The 16,775-nt window shown below is 34.1% G+C and overlaps 1 protein-coding gene across 1 annotated transcript in view; it reads right to left on the bottom strand.

Annotated features, from left to right (window-relative positions):
* Window positions 1-16,775, bottom strand: part of PREX2 (phosphatidylinositol-3,4,5-trisphosphate dependent Rac exchange factor 2) — a 125,012-nt gene that overhangs the window by 14,939 nt on the left and 93,298 nt on the right. The window contains exons 34-37 of the mRNA XM_007423167.4: window positions 15,316-15,459; window positions 14,329-14,443; window positions 5,636-5,702; window positions 2,603-2,793 (exon numbers count right to left, since the gene is read on the bottom strand). Of these exons, the coding sequence (XP_007423229.1) occupies window positions 2,603-2,793; window positions 5,636-5,702; window positions 14,329-14,443; window positions 15,316-15,459 (517 nt within the window). The remainder of the gene's footprint in view (window positions 1-2,602; window positions 2,794-5,635; window positions 5,703-14,328; window positions 14,444-15,315; window positions 15,460-16,775) is intronic.

Raw genomic sequence — 16,775 nt, 5'->3', positions numbered from 1 at the left:
CTTAATAGAATTCCAGATTCAGGCCCTTATTTCAGATCTGTTTCAGATATTGTCAGTTTGTTTTACATCTACATTTACAATAGTTAATAATGTATTTTTTGTCCTAAAAGAAAGTGCCCTGGGGTACAAACCTTCATTGCTCTCCTAATTTCTAGTATGCACTATATTTTCTCCTCTAGATGCTAAGTGTTATAGAGAATAATAGCAAATCTAAGTAATGGGAATCATAAAACAGAAAACTCAGCTTGGACTTTACATCAGGGGCTGGTTAAAAAAAAATCTTATTGTTATAAAGTAACAATTTGTACAAACTGCAGTTGACAGTTAAAATTCTGATCTAGTCATTATTACTATGTGTCAGAAAGGATTGAAATTTACATTGTGTTATAATCTTAAAGACAACTTTTATAAAATGATGTAATGTAACTAGATACATATTTTAATACAGAAGGTTTTAAAGATTAACATACAGTCAAAACCAGAGACTTTCCTTTTGGGTCTGATGGACAAACAGTTGGAAAAAACCTATGGAACTTTGTTTTTATATATGATAACGTAGCAAGCCTATTATATGCACAGAGATGGAAAGATAAGATATTACCTACAGTGGAAGAATGGATGGTGAAACTGATGGAGTTGGCTGAGATGGTGAAATTGACGGCTTTGATTCGAGACAAGACATTGTGTAATTTTAATGCTAACTGGAAATCTTTTTTGGACTTTTTGCAGGAAACAGAAAAAAATGAAATTATGTTGTATGGATTTGATGATTAGAAATAATACGGGTTAATAGAAATAATGGAAGTTATATTGTAAACTTAGAATAAGAGTTTGATGTATATTGTTACTTATATCTGTTATAAGGAGGGTTGGAAGTCAATTCTTTTTTTCTTCTTTTCCTTTCCTTTTTTTTCTCTTGCTTTTCACACTTTTAATCTTAACTATCTTTTTTTTCCTAATCTCTCTCTCTCTCTCTCTCTCTTAATATTAGCTCTTGTTAGTGTTTACTATTTTTCTTTTAAAATTTAATGAAGTTAGCAAGATCAAATAAGCCCTGGCTCTGGGGTTACTGATGTAATCCAGATGAATATTAGAAAAACATAGTCTGCTGCCTTCTGCTAAGGAAAAAGAATGACTTCAGGCAAAGGTATGGGCCACTTAGAAGCAGTTTCAGATCAGTTTTATTATACAGTTATACCATATATCTCTAGTTGAATTGAAGAGTCTAATGCAATATATAGAATGACACCTCAGTCTATCTAGAGAACTTGGTAATATCACTATGTATTCAAGAAGAATACTAGAGTAGTTTATGCATACAGAAACAATTTATTTTGGGAAATGTCAGTTCCATTTTAAAATATATATTTTACAGAATGTGAAAAATGTTATATATTCTCATGATGACCCAATGGAATTCCACTCAGGCAATAAGGCATTAATCTATTGGAATTATTTTACAGTTTTCTGTGAAGCAATTCTACGTTGCTAATGACTGGAGCAGCTTAAATAATTGCAGGATAGATTTTTGTCATCTCTAAATTTATTATAACAGATTATTAGAATGTTCTGAAAATATAAATCTGTTACAGTAACCTTTGCACCACCTACTACAGAATGAGGAACAAATTATTTGTAAGCATTTTGCACATGGGCAGGTAAATGTTTTTTCATGTTTTCAGTATATATATAAGAAAGAAATGTTACCAGAGACAATATAATTTAAACAGTTTCTTCCTAAGCTAAATCATTATTATCTCAGTCAAACTATAGTTATTTGCAGGTTTCATTGAATTCAGTGAGGCATTTCTGCACATTACAGTTGCGTTCTGAAGCTTTCAGTTAATCAGCAGGATTTCAAAATTCTTAATATAGACAAGATTGTACTGTTGTTTAGCACTGTGCATGTGTGTGTGTGTCTGTGTGTGTATACACACACACACATAATATAAACATATATATTCCTTAATACCAGTAAAAAAATAAGTCACTAATATTATCCCTGTATTAATGAAAAGGCTGAAAACAAGAGATAATGACTTCTCTAAATCTTTTATTATCTTCTAGTCATTAAGATCATCTAGGATGCTGCCTTGATGGTGCTACGTATGCCAGAGATCAGTTACATGGTAATCGGGAAGAGAATAGTCTCCGTACAGGTGCTCCAACTACAGAATTTCCTAATCCCTAGGTACCAAGACTGATTAATTTTCAGCATCAGCTGATGACTCGTAAGTTCATCGAAGTTTTTGTTGAATCCACATTGCTCTCTTCTTTCTTATTATTCCACTGTATAGTGTATTGCTATTTTGTATGGTTTAATTGTTTTTAATCTCAATCTATGCAACTGCTTTTTTATTACTTTGTAATAATGGAATAAAGCATGACTGCATTATGATTTTAGTCCCACCACTCATACTCTTAGTTACATCAACAGTACTATCTATGAAGGATGCACACACACACACACACACACACACACACACCCATATCCATATCCATATCCATATCCATATCCATATCCATATCCATATCCATCCTCTTCATTCTTAGGTCTGGACAGCAATTAACGGTAATTTTTAGAAAAGATAAATTATCATACCGGTGAACTCCACTATTGCACATGATGATGTGGCAAGCTCCCAGCCGGCTACAGAGTTCTGAAGAGACTGACAGTAGTCCAACTCCAGAAGCACCGCAAGCTGTGTAAGCACAGGCTGCTGTGCGCTTGGATCTTATGAAAGATGCCATTAGTCGGTAAAGCTCATCCAAAGAGTTGATCGGTCGCATTAGCTGCAAGTAAATTACAATGCTGCTATCATTAAAAGGGTTTACTCTGTGACAATATATATGTGATATTATATGTTCAACAAAATAAAAAAATGTAACTGTCTTGAACATCCTGTGAGCATCTAGAGAACACTGGTCATCCTCAGGATGAAATCCCTAACTTCTATTCTTTCATATAATGCATATGATGAACATTTACTAAATTTATATCCTGCATTTCTGTCCATACAAAACTTATAGTAACTTACAACAAGCACAAATAGAAATTATAAAACATAAAAATGAAATCAATACAACACAATTAAAATCAGGTAACATTAAAATAAATTAAACGGTTGGAGGAAGAGATGAGGTGTTGCCATTTTCCTGAATACTGGGAGAGTTGGGGACAGCCACACCTTCTTGGGGAGTGCATTACAAAGCCTGGGAACCACACAGAGAAGGCTCTTTCTCACATGGGTCTAATTTTGTTCACCAGGCCTCTTTGTATAGTCTTTGCCAATCTCCCAGGCCATGTCCTTCACTTCAATATGTTCTTAATTCCTTTTCAGTGCACTACAGTGGTTACATTGTTCTATCCAGTGAAAATGACAATAGGATATCCTCTGTTCCTCATCTGATCCAATCCTATACTTTGTTCAATGACTAGTATAACACAAGAGTAATCAGGCAAACAAGAAAAAAGAAAAGCAAGGGAGAATGTGACTTCTAAAATGTAAGTGGAATATAATATGACAATATATATTATATTATAATAAAGAGCACAAAAAAAAGACAAGATATTAGCACTAAAACAATAACTCTAAAACTAACTCTTAGAATATAAAATGGATAATATTGTTAATGTTAAAATGTTGACCCTTAGATAGATTTACAATAATAATAATAATAATAATTATTATTATTATTATTATTATTATTATTATGTGCCTTTGGGTCAGTCTTGACTCCTGGCAACTGCAAGTTTTGCAGAAGTGGCTTGCATTGCCTCCTTCCTAGGGCTGAGAGAGAGTGACTGGCCCAAGGTAACCCAGCTGTCTTCGTGCCTCAGATGGGACTAGAACTCACGGTCTCCCAGTTTCTAGCCTGGTGCCTTAACCGCTGCATAAAACTGTCTCTCCAAATTATTATTATTATTATTATTATTATTATTATTATTATTATTATCACTAAAACTATAAAAATTACACCTAATATATATAATCAAAGGAGAAACAGTCTCTGTATCTGTGCATACACAGCAGTAAAGTTCTTTTGTTGTCATTCAGTGTTTTTATTACACTCCATGACTGACATCAGATGACATTATAATGTAAAAGAAGCAGTCAGTTCACATCTAGCTTTGCAGGCAGCATAATAAAATCTGGTGACATAAATAAAATCCACCTGATCAGATAAAGGAATTTACATATAAAATAAATCAGTATGACCTGGATATTTTACCAAATGAAGTAAACAGGCTTTGATATCCCCATCCCTATAAAACCAGAAATACAATAAAACTTGGGCAGTGGATTCTATAGCTCCAGCGGTTCCTCATTCTATTCTTTCTGGTCATCACAAAACTTTTCTTCTTAACATCAAATGCAGATAAAACAGAACTCTCAACTTATTCACATGAATTAATTGAAGAAACAAGGACTGAGGTAACCAAGTGGTTCCTATCTCTGATGTAGACTTCAGTAGTCAACCTTGGTTGTTTACAGAAACTGAACACAGTTGGCCCCAAAGAGCTGCTGTATGGAGAATCACTTGCAAATTCCAGGCTGTTCGGTAGATTGGAAAGAAAAAAAAAACAACCCCAGAACTAGGCCAAGACAAACCACTTCCATATCATTGCCAAAAACCCTACATGGAAGCAATCACCAGAAACTGAGTTGAGTCAAGCACATCTTTACCTCTTTATTTCTGAGATACAGGATCAGAAATTCTGTAACTGTAATAAAAAGTGTCCTATTTGTCCAAAAGGTAGCCAAAGTAATTCTTTGACTCTCAACAAATGCATACGACAATCAGACATTAACTGCCAATCTTTTACTACAACACAATTTTTTTCTGAAAACATTGACCTGTACAGGGCCAGATTAAGGCTAACTGATGCCCTAAGCACAGCCCAACAACAGTGCCCCTCAACAGAAATGAAGCTGTTGAGATGGAAACAAATGTGGTATCTGACGACACCTTTAAATCAAACTTTTACATTTTAGTCACTCACCATGCCAAACAAAACATTTTTTAACAATGCAGATTAAAGTTGAACATGGCAGATAAGGACAATTACAAAAAAAAATCGACTAAAGTCGAGTCTGGCAGTGAAGGAGTTAAGGGCATGATAAAGGAAAGAATTCTGTGGTACCCACCTTCCTTTGGTATCCTAAACACCTGCTTATTTTGCTGAATGGTTAATCCAGGGCTGGACCCATAGCATCAAAGCAAGTTTGTAACCTCTGCTGACTGCTGATAATACCCATCTATTTTACCTTTTTTGCTGCTTGCCTTTTGTTTTAAATTTGTACAGAAATACGATTGATCATAAAGATGTCACCTTCTTTGCATAAGATAATGTCTTTGTATGCATCTCACTGTGTGTGCTTCTATCAAAAAAACAAATTGCGGTTCTGAATATAATAGGCTTGGAAGATAAATGGGACCTTCTCAATTTCCCAATGTTAAGCACTCAAATCTCATTACTGTGGGACTATGAAAGTATTTCATGTGATTAAAGGTTGTATTAATCTATTATGAAATATAATGTGTTTTTGTTCATGTGGACAGCATGCATTGCAATACTGCTTCATAATTGAGCATATTCAAATACTTAGTTTAATCACACATATTGATTTACCTTATCTATATAAGCAGCTTTTGATGTTGAATTAGGAGGAAGATTTGATTTGTCCAGATAAAATGCTCTGGGAAAAAAAAAAAACACCCACAATATATTAATATTGCTCAAAAACATTAATAAAATAAACTCATTCAGTCTTTTTATGACATTTAAAGTATTTACAACCCAGAAAATTGCAGACATTAAATGTGAACTGTTTTATAAATCTCTATGTGGAACGTTATTGTACAAAGAATAATTTTGAGGCACTCAGAGCTGTCTTGAGAATTAAAAGCATTCCACTACAGAATGTAAACAAAGGCTTAAGAGACAGTAAAGACAGTAGAATCTTAAATTATAAAATTCTTTTTTACATGTTTAAAATTCTTGCTATTCATATAGGATTTGATCACAGTTAACAGCAGCTTTTTTGCAAACCATTACAATTAATAACAATTTGGGGAAATGAATTATGCATGAGAATCCATGCTCGCAGTAGTAGTTATATTTTCATTTCAGCATAACAAATGAAGTTTTAAAAATACCTTTGATGTATAGTGGGAGTGAAACCTTTTGGTGTCCAGGACCTACATAACATCCTTCAGGAAGGTAAGGGCCACAGGGTGCAGCACGAACTTGCAACTACCTATGGTCATGAACGTGGGAAAGGCCAGGAGTCTGTCATCTTACCCACATTATGGGTAGGGATCATTCTGAATTATGTTAAGTGTATTTGTGGTTGGAATTACAGTTTTTATATATTTTCAGTTAAAAATTGTGGGAAGCTATGCTGCTGATTTTACACAAAAAAGGAATGTGAGGACCACATGAGGCTTCAAGCTGCTCCCCTCTTCCCTAAGAAAATGATCATGCAGCAAATTACACGGTCAGCAAATTACATAATATCTGTAATTATCAGCAGTTCCAATGTCTTATTCAAATATTTTAGAATTTCAGAGCTGTAAATATGACATCAAGTTTACAGAATGATAGCTGTTTTCTGTACTGCAGCAAAAAACACAAAGTATTTTGTAGCACCTGTTTAGTTTTTAAAGGATTAAGTTTATATTTTCAACTTTCTTTTTAAAGATACACAAATACTACAGATTCTATTGCTGAAATTATTTTCTCAATGTATTCAAGATCAAAAGCAATACTAAAGAACACATGAATAGCAGAATATTGACATTGAAAAAAGTCTGTTCAAATGTCCTCTACATATTAAAAACTCAGTAGGTATTATCTGCCACGAACTCTCATATTATTTAGTACATATAAAAAAGTAAATGACATTTCCTATCATATTTATCTAATATAAAACTTATTTTGAAAATATATTCCAGTTAAATAAGAACCATACCTCCATATACAGTATAAATCTATGAGTCTTAAAAATGTATTCTGTAGTAAAGATTTATTATGACATAAACTTTCACAGATCAGAAGCACTTTGTACAGAGACCAAAAATTGTATTCAGAAGGTTTGAAAGACCATGACATGCAAAATAAACAATTGCAGAGCTGTTCTTAGGTTCAAATTTTGGCCAACATCTCATGCATCTGAAAAAGTAGACTACTGTACACTCTATGAAAGTTTGATCCAAGTAATTTTGAAACCCTATGCACATTTACTAGGAATAAGAACTGGATTCATTTGGGATTTATTTCTTGGTTAAAATGTTTGAAAGTGCACTATATATTTGTTAGTTTTTACAGACCCACTTTTCTCCTCCTTCTTGCTGCTGTTATACGTTTAAATATAACATTCTTAATATTTAAAAATGGACATACTGGAGATGGTGCTGCAAAATATTGCATGTTGTGTATATGTGAATGCAGAAATTATTTTGTGTGGTACATATCTCCACTACTGTGAGTTCACTGACTTCTATACACAGCCAGTGTGTAGGTGCTGCTGGAAGAATCCTTTATAAATGCTGTTCTTAACTTTTTTTCAGTACAAGTGAAAAATGGCTATCATTGCTCTGCCATTCTGATATCTTCTAGTTTGTGTTTTTTTCTCTCCAGGTTTAGCACAAACTAGAGAGAGCAATCTTCCTACTGCCATAATAGCAGCATTTCTGATCTTGGCATGATGTGGATATAAGACTACTCTTCCCAAATACTAATTAGATTTTTAAAGTACAACCTATCAAAAAAGTAATTTCCTCCACAATTAGCTGACACTTGAGTGAAAACTGGTAGAGCAACTTCCAGTTGCTTTTCACAAAATGAACTTTGGTGTTTCTGAGAACTTGGAAAGCTGCGGACAGCATACAAATTCCCAAAGCACTTCACTTAATTACTAAATGCTTGTTTAGAATCTTAATCAAATGTTATGAGAAAAGCTAATGGAGAAGCTGGCATATTGCCTAAAACAAGACACAATTTTTTAATCTACTTAAAATGATAAAGATGAAATCTTAATGTTTATGGATGCGCAGAAACTGTTTGCCTTACAACTTCCAAAATTTAGTAGATACTTTGGGGGCTTTTGGTGTTTTTTTTGTTTTTTTTTTTGTCCATGCAGAACATCTGCATACTGAGAGAGAAAACTTGGCTTCTGTTCTGCATCAACGTTTGGCTTGTGTGACTGATACCTGCCATTCTCCAGTTTAAGGAGCAGAATTTCAAAACTTCTGTAGGTAAATCCAGGTTACTTAACATAAGAGCATGACATCTGCTATACCAACAGCCACTCCTAACATAACTCACCTTTTCCCCAAATTGTTCTCACCATCTGTAGTTCAGAAATAGTCTGAGGAAACATAGAATTCCCTTGCCTCACCACACTTGACAGGAGACTGACTGCTCTATTTTCTGCTGTTCTACCTTTCTCACTACATCTCAACCAGTACAAAATGAAGCTAAATGTTACAGATTTTGTATCTTACATTTATATATTGTATATGTTTTAATGTTATGTGATTGGGGGGGGATGTTTGTTTTTTGTTGTTGTATGCTGCCCAGGGTCACATTGTTTGAGTTGGACGGCCTTATAAAACTAATACAAGCATACATACATAAAAAATTATGAAGACAAGTTTGCTACCACTTCCTTCCCATCCACCACCCCAACCACATTTTTTTCTTCCTTGTTTTTATGTCTTTGGGCTCTGCAAACCTGGAATTAGGGAGAGGGAGCACAGATAAAAAGCTGGCAGAAGTGAAAATGACATCTTATGTAGGGAAGGAATTCAACTCTCTAGCCTTTTTCTGTGTTGGGAGAAGTTGCATCCACAAGGAGAAAAAGGGTATGCATTTGAATAAATGCATTATTTGAATAAATGCATTGTTTGGCTTGTAGTGAATTTAGGAAAAGCAAGGTCAGGCTTCTCACCCATCTCATCTCACCCATCTCACCACCCTCAAATAGATCTCAGTGGTTTGGGAGTTGAGGAAAAGTGAAAGAGAAATCCATAGAAACTCGAGTCTCACTTTGCAGCGCAGAAGCTGTTCCTGTTCCACTCCTGAGACAAAAGGAACCAAAAAAAGGCTGTTTTGAAATCTGGTTTGAGAGGGAGTTTTTCTCCTCTCTCAAAACAGTAGGACCAAGATTGTTCCAATGAAGTTGATTTGGAGGAGATTTAGAACAGACAAAAGAAAGTACTTATTCACATAGCACATGATTAACCTGTGGAATTCACTGCTGCAAGATGTGTTGATAGATCTTAATATATGATTGTAGAATGTAAGGGTTGGATGACATCTTAGAGATCATCTAGTCCAACCCCATGCCCAGTGCAGAGATACTACACTATCCCCAACAAATAGCCATCAAAATTTTGTTGAAACATCTCCAGTGAAGGAGAGTCCACCTCCTTCCAAAGCCATCTGTTCCATTGTTGAATTGGTCTTACTATTAGAAAACGTTTCCTGATGCCAAATGAAATAAACTTTCTTGTAATTTAGCCCCATTCTTTATTCTCCTTTCTTTTGGAACAAGTCTGAATAATTTGGTACCATCTTCTACATGACAGCCTTTCAGATCTTTGAAAACATCTAGCATGTCTCCCCATAGTTTTCTACAGGTAAAACATACCTAATGCAACTAGTTCCTGTAGGTTTTTCCTTACAGGCCTCTTACCATCTTGGTTGTTCTCCTTTGGACATGGTTGTTTGTCAAAATGGAGTGACCAGAACTGAAAGCAATATTTTAGACATTGTCTAACTAACAACGAATAATGATAACTTCTCTTGATATTGGTTTCTGTTTACTTTTTTTTTGCAGCTGCATCATACTGTTGGTTCAGGTTCCACCAAGACAACTATTTCCCTTTTGTATCCACTGCCGCCCTAGTCTTCTCCAGCCTATATATGATTTTCCTGTCCAAATATACGACTTTTCATTTGACCTACTGAAATTCATCTTATGTGTTTTTGCTAATTATTTCAGCTTGTTGCAATCTTAAATTCTGATGCTGTTTACTTTTTGCTACCTTCCCTATTTTTATGTTTGTCTGCAAATTTGATAATCATATTTTCTAATCCTTCACCCAAATCATTTATAAATATGTTGGATGGCACAGGTCAGAAAATGGAGCCTTGTAGTATAGCACTCAATCCTTCCAACTAAATGAGGAGTCTTTAACATATACACATTGGATACAATTGTTCAACTAGTTCTATATCCATCTAATGGTAGCATAGTCCAACCCACATTTTGCCTTCTTTTCTCTTCTGAATTTATTGGACACTTTTGTCAAATGTTTAGCTAAAGTCAAGGCACACTTTGTCAAGCAATGCGTTCTTTTCTAATGCTGACAAATTGACTGCTTAATAATATTCTACAGAGTTTTGCCTGATATTGACATTAAGCTGATTATTTGTAATTACCCAGGTCCTCTTTTTTCCTACTTGAAAACAGGAACGTTTGCTTTTCTCTAATCCTCTGACACTCTGCCTATCCTCCATGATTTTTCAAATATCATAGAAAGGTGCTTCAGTGTGACATCTAGAAGCATCTTCAAAACTCTTAGATGTAATTGATCTCATACTGGAAACTTAAGGGGCTTTAAGTGGGCTTGTATGCTTTTAAAAATAGGGATAAATTAATGGAGAACGCATAAATGAAAGACTATTAGTCTTGAGACTCAATGATACCTTTGGTTTGGGGGCAGCCAAATACCAGTTGCATGGAATAATGGTTATGTCTCCACTAGCAAGCTCAGCAGAGGCATCTGGTTCATTGTAAGAAACAAAATGTGGGACTAATATGGTCCTTGGCCTGATCCAGCATTCTTAGATTTATTCATATTTTTGCTATGATCAAAAATACATGGACAAAAGTACATGAAGAATAGATACATGAAAAAGAGTTCATAACTGTTTAGTTCTCAGTTATGAAATTTTTTTTGTCAATTTCTCATTTTTAGTTTGCTCACTTATTAAATGGGTGCAAATGACTCTTTACTACAAGTACTAAGTTTACTATCAACAGAAAGGGATCTTTTCTATTACAAAATCTGAAATTGTAATGAACTAGTCCTGGAAACAAGCTATCTATTTTGTTTTAATATATCATCAGAGAATTGCGATCATAGATGCACGTGCTAGTGTATTTCAAGTAAAATCGTATGCACTGCTCAGTAAAAGAAAATGTTTCTTGCTCTAACAGGGAAAAAAAAGTCACAGAATCATGTGGGTTGGTCTCCACACTATTCATATTTGCTGTATTTTTTAAAAATGGTGCATGAAATTTGAGAAAATACAGAAAACATTTCCAGTGGCTCTCTCTCACCATTTTCAAAGCAGTTTATAAATATGAAAAAAATGGGCTCTATAGTTTTATCACTTTAGAATAAAAATTGTCTAAAATAACTCAAGTGGAGTTCAAGTCCTGTGACTACAGGATCACATGCATATAGTTTTTTTGGCCACAATGTGGAAATCATTTGCCTTTTTATCCATTACCTTTAGGCAGTGAAAAAAGAGTAAATTCTCTGTTGAGTTAGCTCAACACCTAATGATGTCATGGACGAATCCATGAAAATTTCTTTGCAACAATATGGAAATAGAAATTGCCACTGTCTTTTTTCCAGGATGTAGTTTCGACTTTCTAATCTAATCTAGAGTCCTGGGATTTCTTGGGTGTCTCCTGTCCAACTAACTCACATCAGACTTTGCTTAACTTTTTCAAATTTGGCTGGATGCTGTCATTTGCTAGGTCAAAAAGTATCTGGAATATTTATATTACATTCAAGCCTCAATTTACCAGATGCAGTGGACCAAATTTCTGCTGAGATTTGCATAATGATATCAGGATGGAAACAATATAATTTACATCATGCAAATGACATGTAACATCATTTGTATCAATTTATATCATTTGTATAAAATCATTATGCAAATAATGTAAATTAGTGTGAAAGATATAATTAGCATAATGTGTATGATGATATAATCACACAAATAATGTACATGCAAATAATGTAAATCCCCACAATGCCCTATTCTCTGATTCAACAGATTTTCTCAACAGAACCTCCTCACCACAATTAGTCTTTTAAAATGCCTGGATCTGGGGCCCCGAGTGTTGTGTCTCCTGGTTGTGCTAACAACCATTGATTTTGACATCCTCCTTAGCTACTGTATATTTTAATTTTTGTATTTATGATAGAAATTTGTTTTTAATTTATTAAGATTGTTCACCGCCCAGAGTCATTTGCTGAGAGGGACGGCCATACAAATTGGGTAAATTAATACATAAATAAAAGGAGGTTTTATCATGTATTATGTATTAGTTTACTTTAGTTCAGTTTAGTTTAAAAAATCCTGAAGGGACAATCCCCAACCACTTAAGTTGATGACTGGAAGACTAAGTAAAACTAACACCCCTGCCTTCCAGCCAATATATCAGTGTGACCTAGGATTGCAGATGAGATATCAGATCTAACTCCTGGCCCCTTAAGGATCATTCTGGAAATTTCTTCTGATTGAGAACATCTTCCCATCAAAACAAGTTCATAGTAAATTTACATTGCTAAACTCCATCACAACCTGAAAACAGAAAACAATATGCCTTTTTTTTTTTTTTCTAAGTGCCAGGAGGAAAACAGAACTAGCAAAGACTAATTACAAAATGCAAGTGCAATCTGGCAGAAAGTTTGATAAATATTGGACTCTTAAAAAAAAGACTGAAGCATATCCTTAATCAGCAGCTTTTAAATGTTTTCTGGCTATGAGCTTAGCTTTTTCTAGCCCACTGATATTTCAGCAATTATATAAAGCCAGCATACTGTAGGAATTTTAAGTGGAAGGAAAACATTTTATGTTAGACAATAGGGCTTTGCAGATTTTGAAAATAGTTTGGAAGAAGTATTTCAGACCTTATGTAAGCATGAGCACAACCTCCCTACTACTACTAATTAAAGCAGCCATGTATTTTTTTCAAGCTTCTGCACAAGTTGAAAAAAAATACTACTGCGCTAAGGACTCAACTTATTATAGTGCCTTGTAGAGCAGCAGTATTTGGTTTCAGCATCACACAGAAGCCTGAAATAGGAAGAGCTGCTTTAATGAATAGTAGAGAAGTGCTGAGCTCCCATGAGATACAAAGCACTTCTTCCGAATCTTTCTGAAGCATTCACAGCCCTCATGGGTAGGCCTTTTCAAATTAAGGGGAATTAAGCAAATGGAGATTAAAAAAACAGACTTAGTTCTTAAGGCTGCAGTCTACTAAATTTGGATCTTGTCTTAGTTTTATCATTTGGCACAACATGAGGATTTATTCAAATTGAAAAGGAATTTTGTTAATGTGCATTGTGAAAACAATATAGGAATAAGCCTATTGTCTGAAACATGATAGAAGGAAACTAAAACAAGAGAGTGGTGCATGCAAATACATTACAGCTCTTGCTAACGCAAGAATTTGTTGATAAAGTTGGGTTCAACCACATAGACATACATACAATTGCTTTGTACGATACAAAATAATGTATGATTTACTAAGAAAGAGAAAGGGAAGATAATATACTGTTCTTACACATTGGGGTGCTGAAAGAACTTTACTGTGATTTGGCTTCTTTCTTTAAACCACCCAAGCAATGAAAGGAGTAATATGTAAAGCATTTGGAAGGAAAGGTGAAATAAAAATCTTAATTCTAATCTCAACATTTATTTGAATGTATGAGAATAATATGAATTATTGCTTTTTTAAAAAATTAATCACATTACTTAGTTAATGCGAAATTCAGCACATTAAAAACCCATCAGCAACTTAAAGATGTTATCATGTTCGTAGGAAATGTTTTGGCATTATACGCCTATCAGTCTTTTTTCTGTGTCTAGTAAGACTTGGGTTCACTTTCCAGATCTTTAGAACGGACACCTGTGCAAGACAATTATCTTGATGTACATGAGGATTCACAGTACTGGAAAAAATCAAGTTATGGCAGTGAAATGATAATACCAAAAACATAACACAGACTTTCACGTGAGATATCAAAACATGCATGTAAAGTTAATTTCAGGCTGCATTATCATAGGTTATGGGAATTATGCCGGAAATTATATCTGATATGTTCAGATATTTGTCTTTATTTTTCCCTCTCTATCATCATTTGATATATTCACACTTAACTAGATTGACTGCAGATCTGAATGTGTTCGTGCACTATGATCCACTAAAACAGGAGTTGTGTCCATACTGTTTTATTTAGCATTGTGATGCCAAATTTGTGCTTAGAAAAAAACAATAGCTGTTCACTCACCTGAGTTTTTGGTTATACTGTTTTACTTTTTCCAATGAAGCTGCATTAATCTGTGCTTGAAATTCTTCTACTGATACATTGTCTCTATAATAGTACCCTTCCATACTTTCCAGGGCTATAAAAGAATACAAAAGAAACAATACAGATTCTCATCAAACTGATCCATTGATTCATTTCTTCCAGTTTTCCTGTATCTATAGATGCTGTAGTCCTCCAAATATGATTCTGCCTTTCTACAGCTAACACACATGGGACTGGAATGTACATGGTCATATTACCTAAAATAAAATCATTACTGAAGGAAATATGTCCTCTAAATAGAAAGATATCGTAAGCCAGTCCTTTTCTGTACCTTTAAATATACTGTATATGTTAAGGAAGAATGTTCTGCATTTCACTGTTATAAAGAGGACGTACACATTCCTATAGTACATTCTCAGGTAGTCACATAAGATTAGGTTAACCTATGTGTCTGCAATAGCCTTTCTCAACTCGGCAACAGGTTTATTATTTACTTGGAGTATTACAAGTGTTTATATTATGCTTTCAGAATAAAAATCATTCTAAAGCAATATAAAAATCCTCTTTACTGGCAAAATTTGAGAACAAATGTTAAACTTTTAGATCAGTGTTTTTCAAACTTGGCAACTTTAATGAGGATAAGCTCCCAGAATTCCCCAAAAGAATGTATGTTTTTTAAAGAAAAATGTGTACATCTCAAGTTCAAACATGCAAGAAGATGTCCAAACAGACAGAATCTACAAACAAATGGATATATTAAAAACCAAGGTAGGCATGAGTGAGATGCTAATATTCAAATGAGTAGAATAATAACATACATACATTTTACTTATGCATGATGTGATTCTCTTCAAAATACTGCTGTGTCCAAGAATGCTGTCAAGCTTCAGAACACCACTAACTGCATTATTTTCCTTACAAGTTCTTAAAAACTGTTAAGAGAAGGTGAACTTAAAAATATTTTACCTTGTGCAAATAAAACTGGGTAAAGTTTAAAACCTCCACCATTTTTCAGTCTTTGAGGAAGCTGTTCAAAATTGTAATTATCAAGATAAAAATAAATTTTCAAAGCTTGCCGGCTTCCTTCTGCTTGATACGTGATTGGCATATCTAAAAATAAAATAAAATAACATTTTATTAAAAGCTACCAATCCAAGGTTTGCAAGTTTTTCTTGCAAAGATTTACAAATATTTTAAGAAAGTAAAACTAAATCGACCATTTTTAAATGGGAATAAAGGAGAAGGAGTTATGCGTAAGACCGGAAAATAGTGTGACATAATGATCTGAATGTTGGAGTACAATTGAGAAAACTCAAGTTCAAAGTCTTTGTCAGGAAGTAACCTATCTCACAGGATTGTTGTAATGAAAAAATGAGGGGAACCACATATATATTTCCTTGAGCTACTTGGAAGAAAGATGGGACATAAAACAAAATATCACATTTAATTGTGGTGCCACGGGAAACATAGTTCAGATTGGAAGTTTATATTGACCTACTATCCAAATGCCAAACATTGAATCCTTGTGTCACACTGTCTGTTTGCACTGTGACACAAGGATTCTATGTCATAGCATCATCACATAGTTAATTTCCTTACCTACGTTCCATATCATTGACTACTGCTGAATAAAGATAAGAAAATGCAGTAATAACATGCTACATGGAGCACAAATGCAGTCCCTGTGATAATACTAGATGGCACCATCTCAGGTTTTAACATTTATTTTAAAAATTACATAGTTTTTAAACGTCTAAAATCTTACAAGACTTCTGTGTTCTTGCACAAGAATTTACAAGACTTCAGCCATTTTTAATTTTGAAAAACTCAGTGAAAATGTAACATTCCTAATCAGAAAGTCTCCTTCCTCTATATTTTCTTTTGTAGATACTGTTACTTTTGTTGGGTAGCTTTAAGATAAAATTTGAAATTGTGACTATGTTCATACATTGTGCTGTGTATGTGGGAGGTGTTGGCTTAGTGTGATGTATGAACCCAGCCGTTATGGCTTACCGAATATATCATGGTTAAACAAAATAGTAGTTTAGCACATTGCAGAACCCAATCAGTACCTTTAATCTTGAAATAGTGGAACCTGAATAAAGACCTTCTGACCATCTTCTTTTCATTTTGTGCCTGGCTACTACCCTAGGTTTTATTAATAATTCCCCTTTCCCCTCTAACTTGTATTTATGCCTACAGCTATCATAAGTAACATTAAACTTACTGCACACCTACTATCATTGCTAGGTGCTATAAATAAAGGAATGGCATCAAGGTTGCAGTAATACTGGATACCATATTACCATTCTCCTCAAAAAGGTTAAAAATGGAAAATGTTGCATAAGCATAAAGCTACAATAGTATTTACCATACAAGCAAATATGACGGAAATAAAAAATGTTCTTATATCCTATAATATTTTA

The sequence above is a fragment of the Python bivittatus genome, unplaced genomic scaffold (genome assembly GCF_059951505.1).
Source record: "Python bivittatus isolate LINGU-HERP-01145 unplaced genomic scaffold, Pbiv_v1 ctg000840_np1212, whole genome shotgun sequence".
NCBI classification, from domain to species: domain Eukaryota; kingdom Metazoa; phylum Chordata; class Lepidosauria; order Squamata; family Pythonidae; genus Python; species Python bivittatus.
This window is presented reverse-complemented; position numbering and strand designations above follow the sequence as displayed.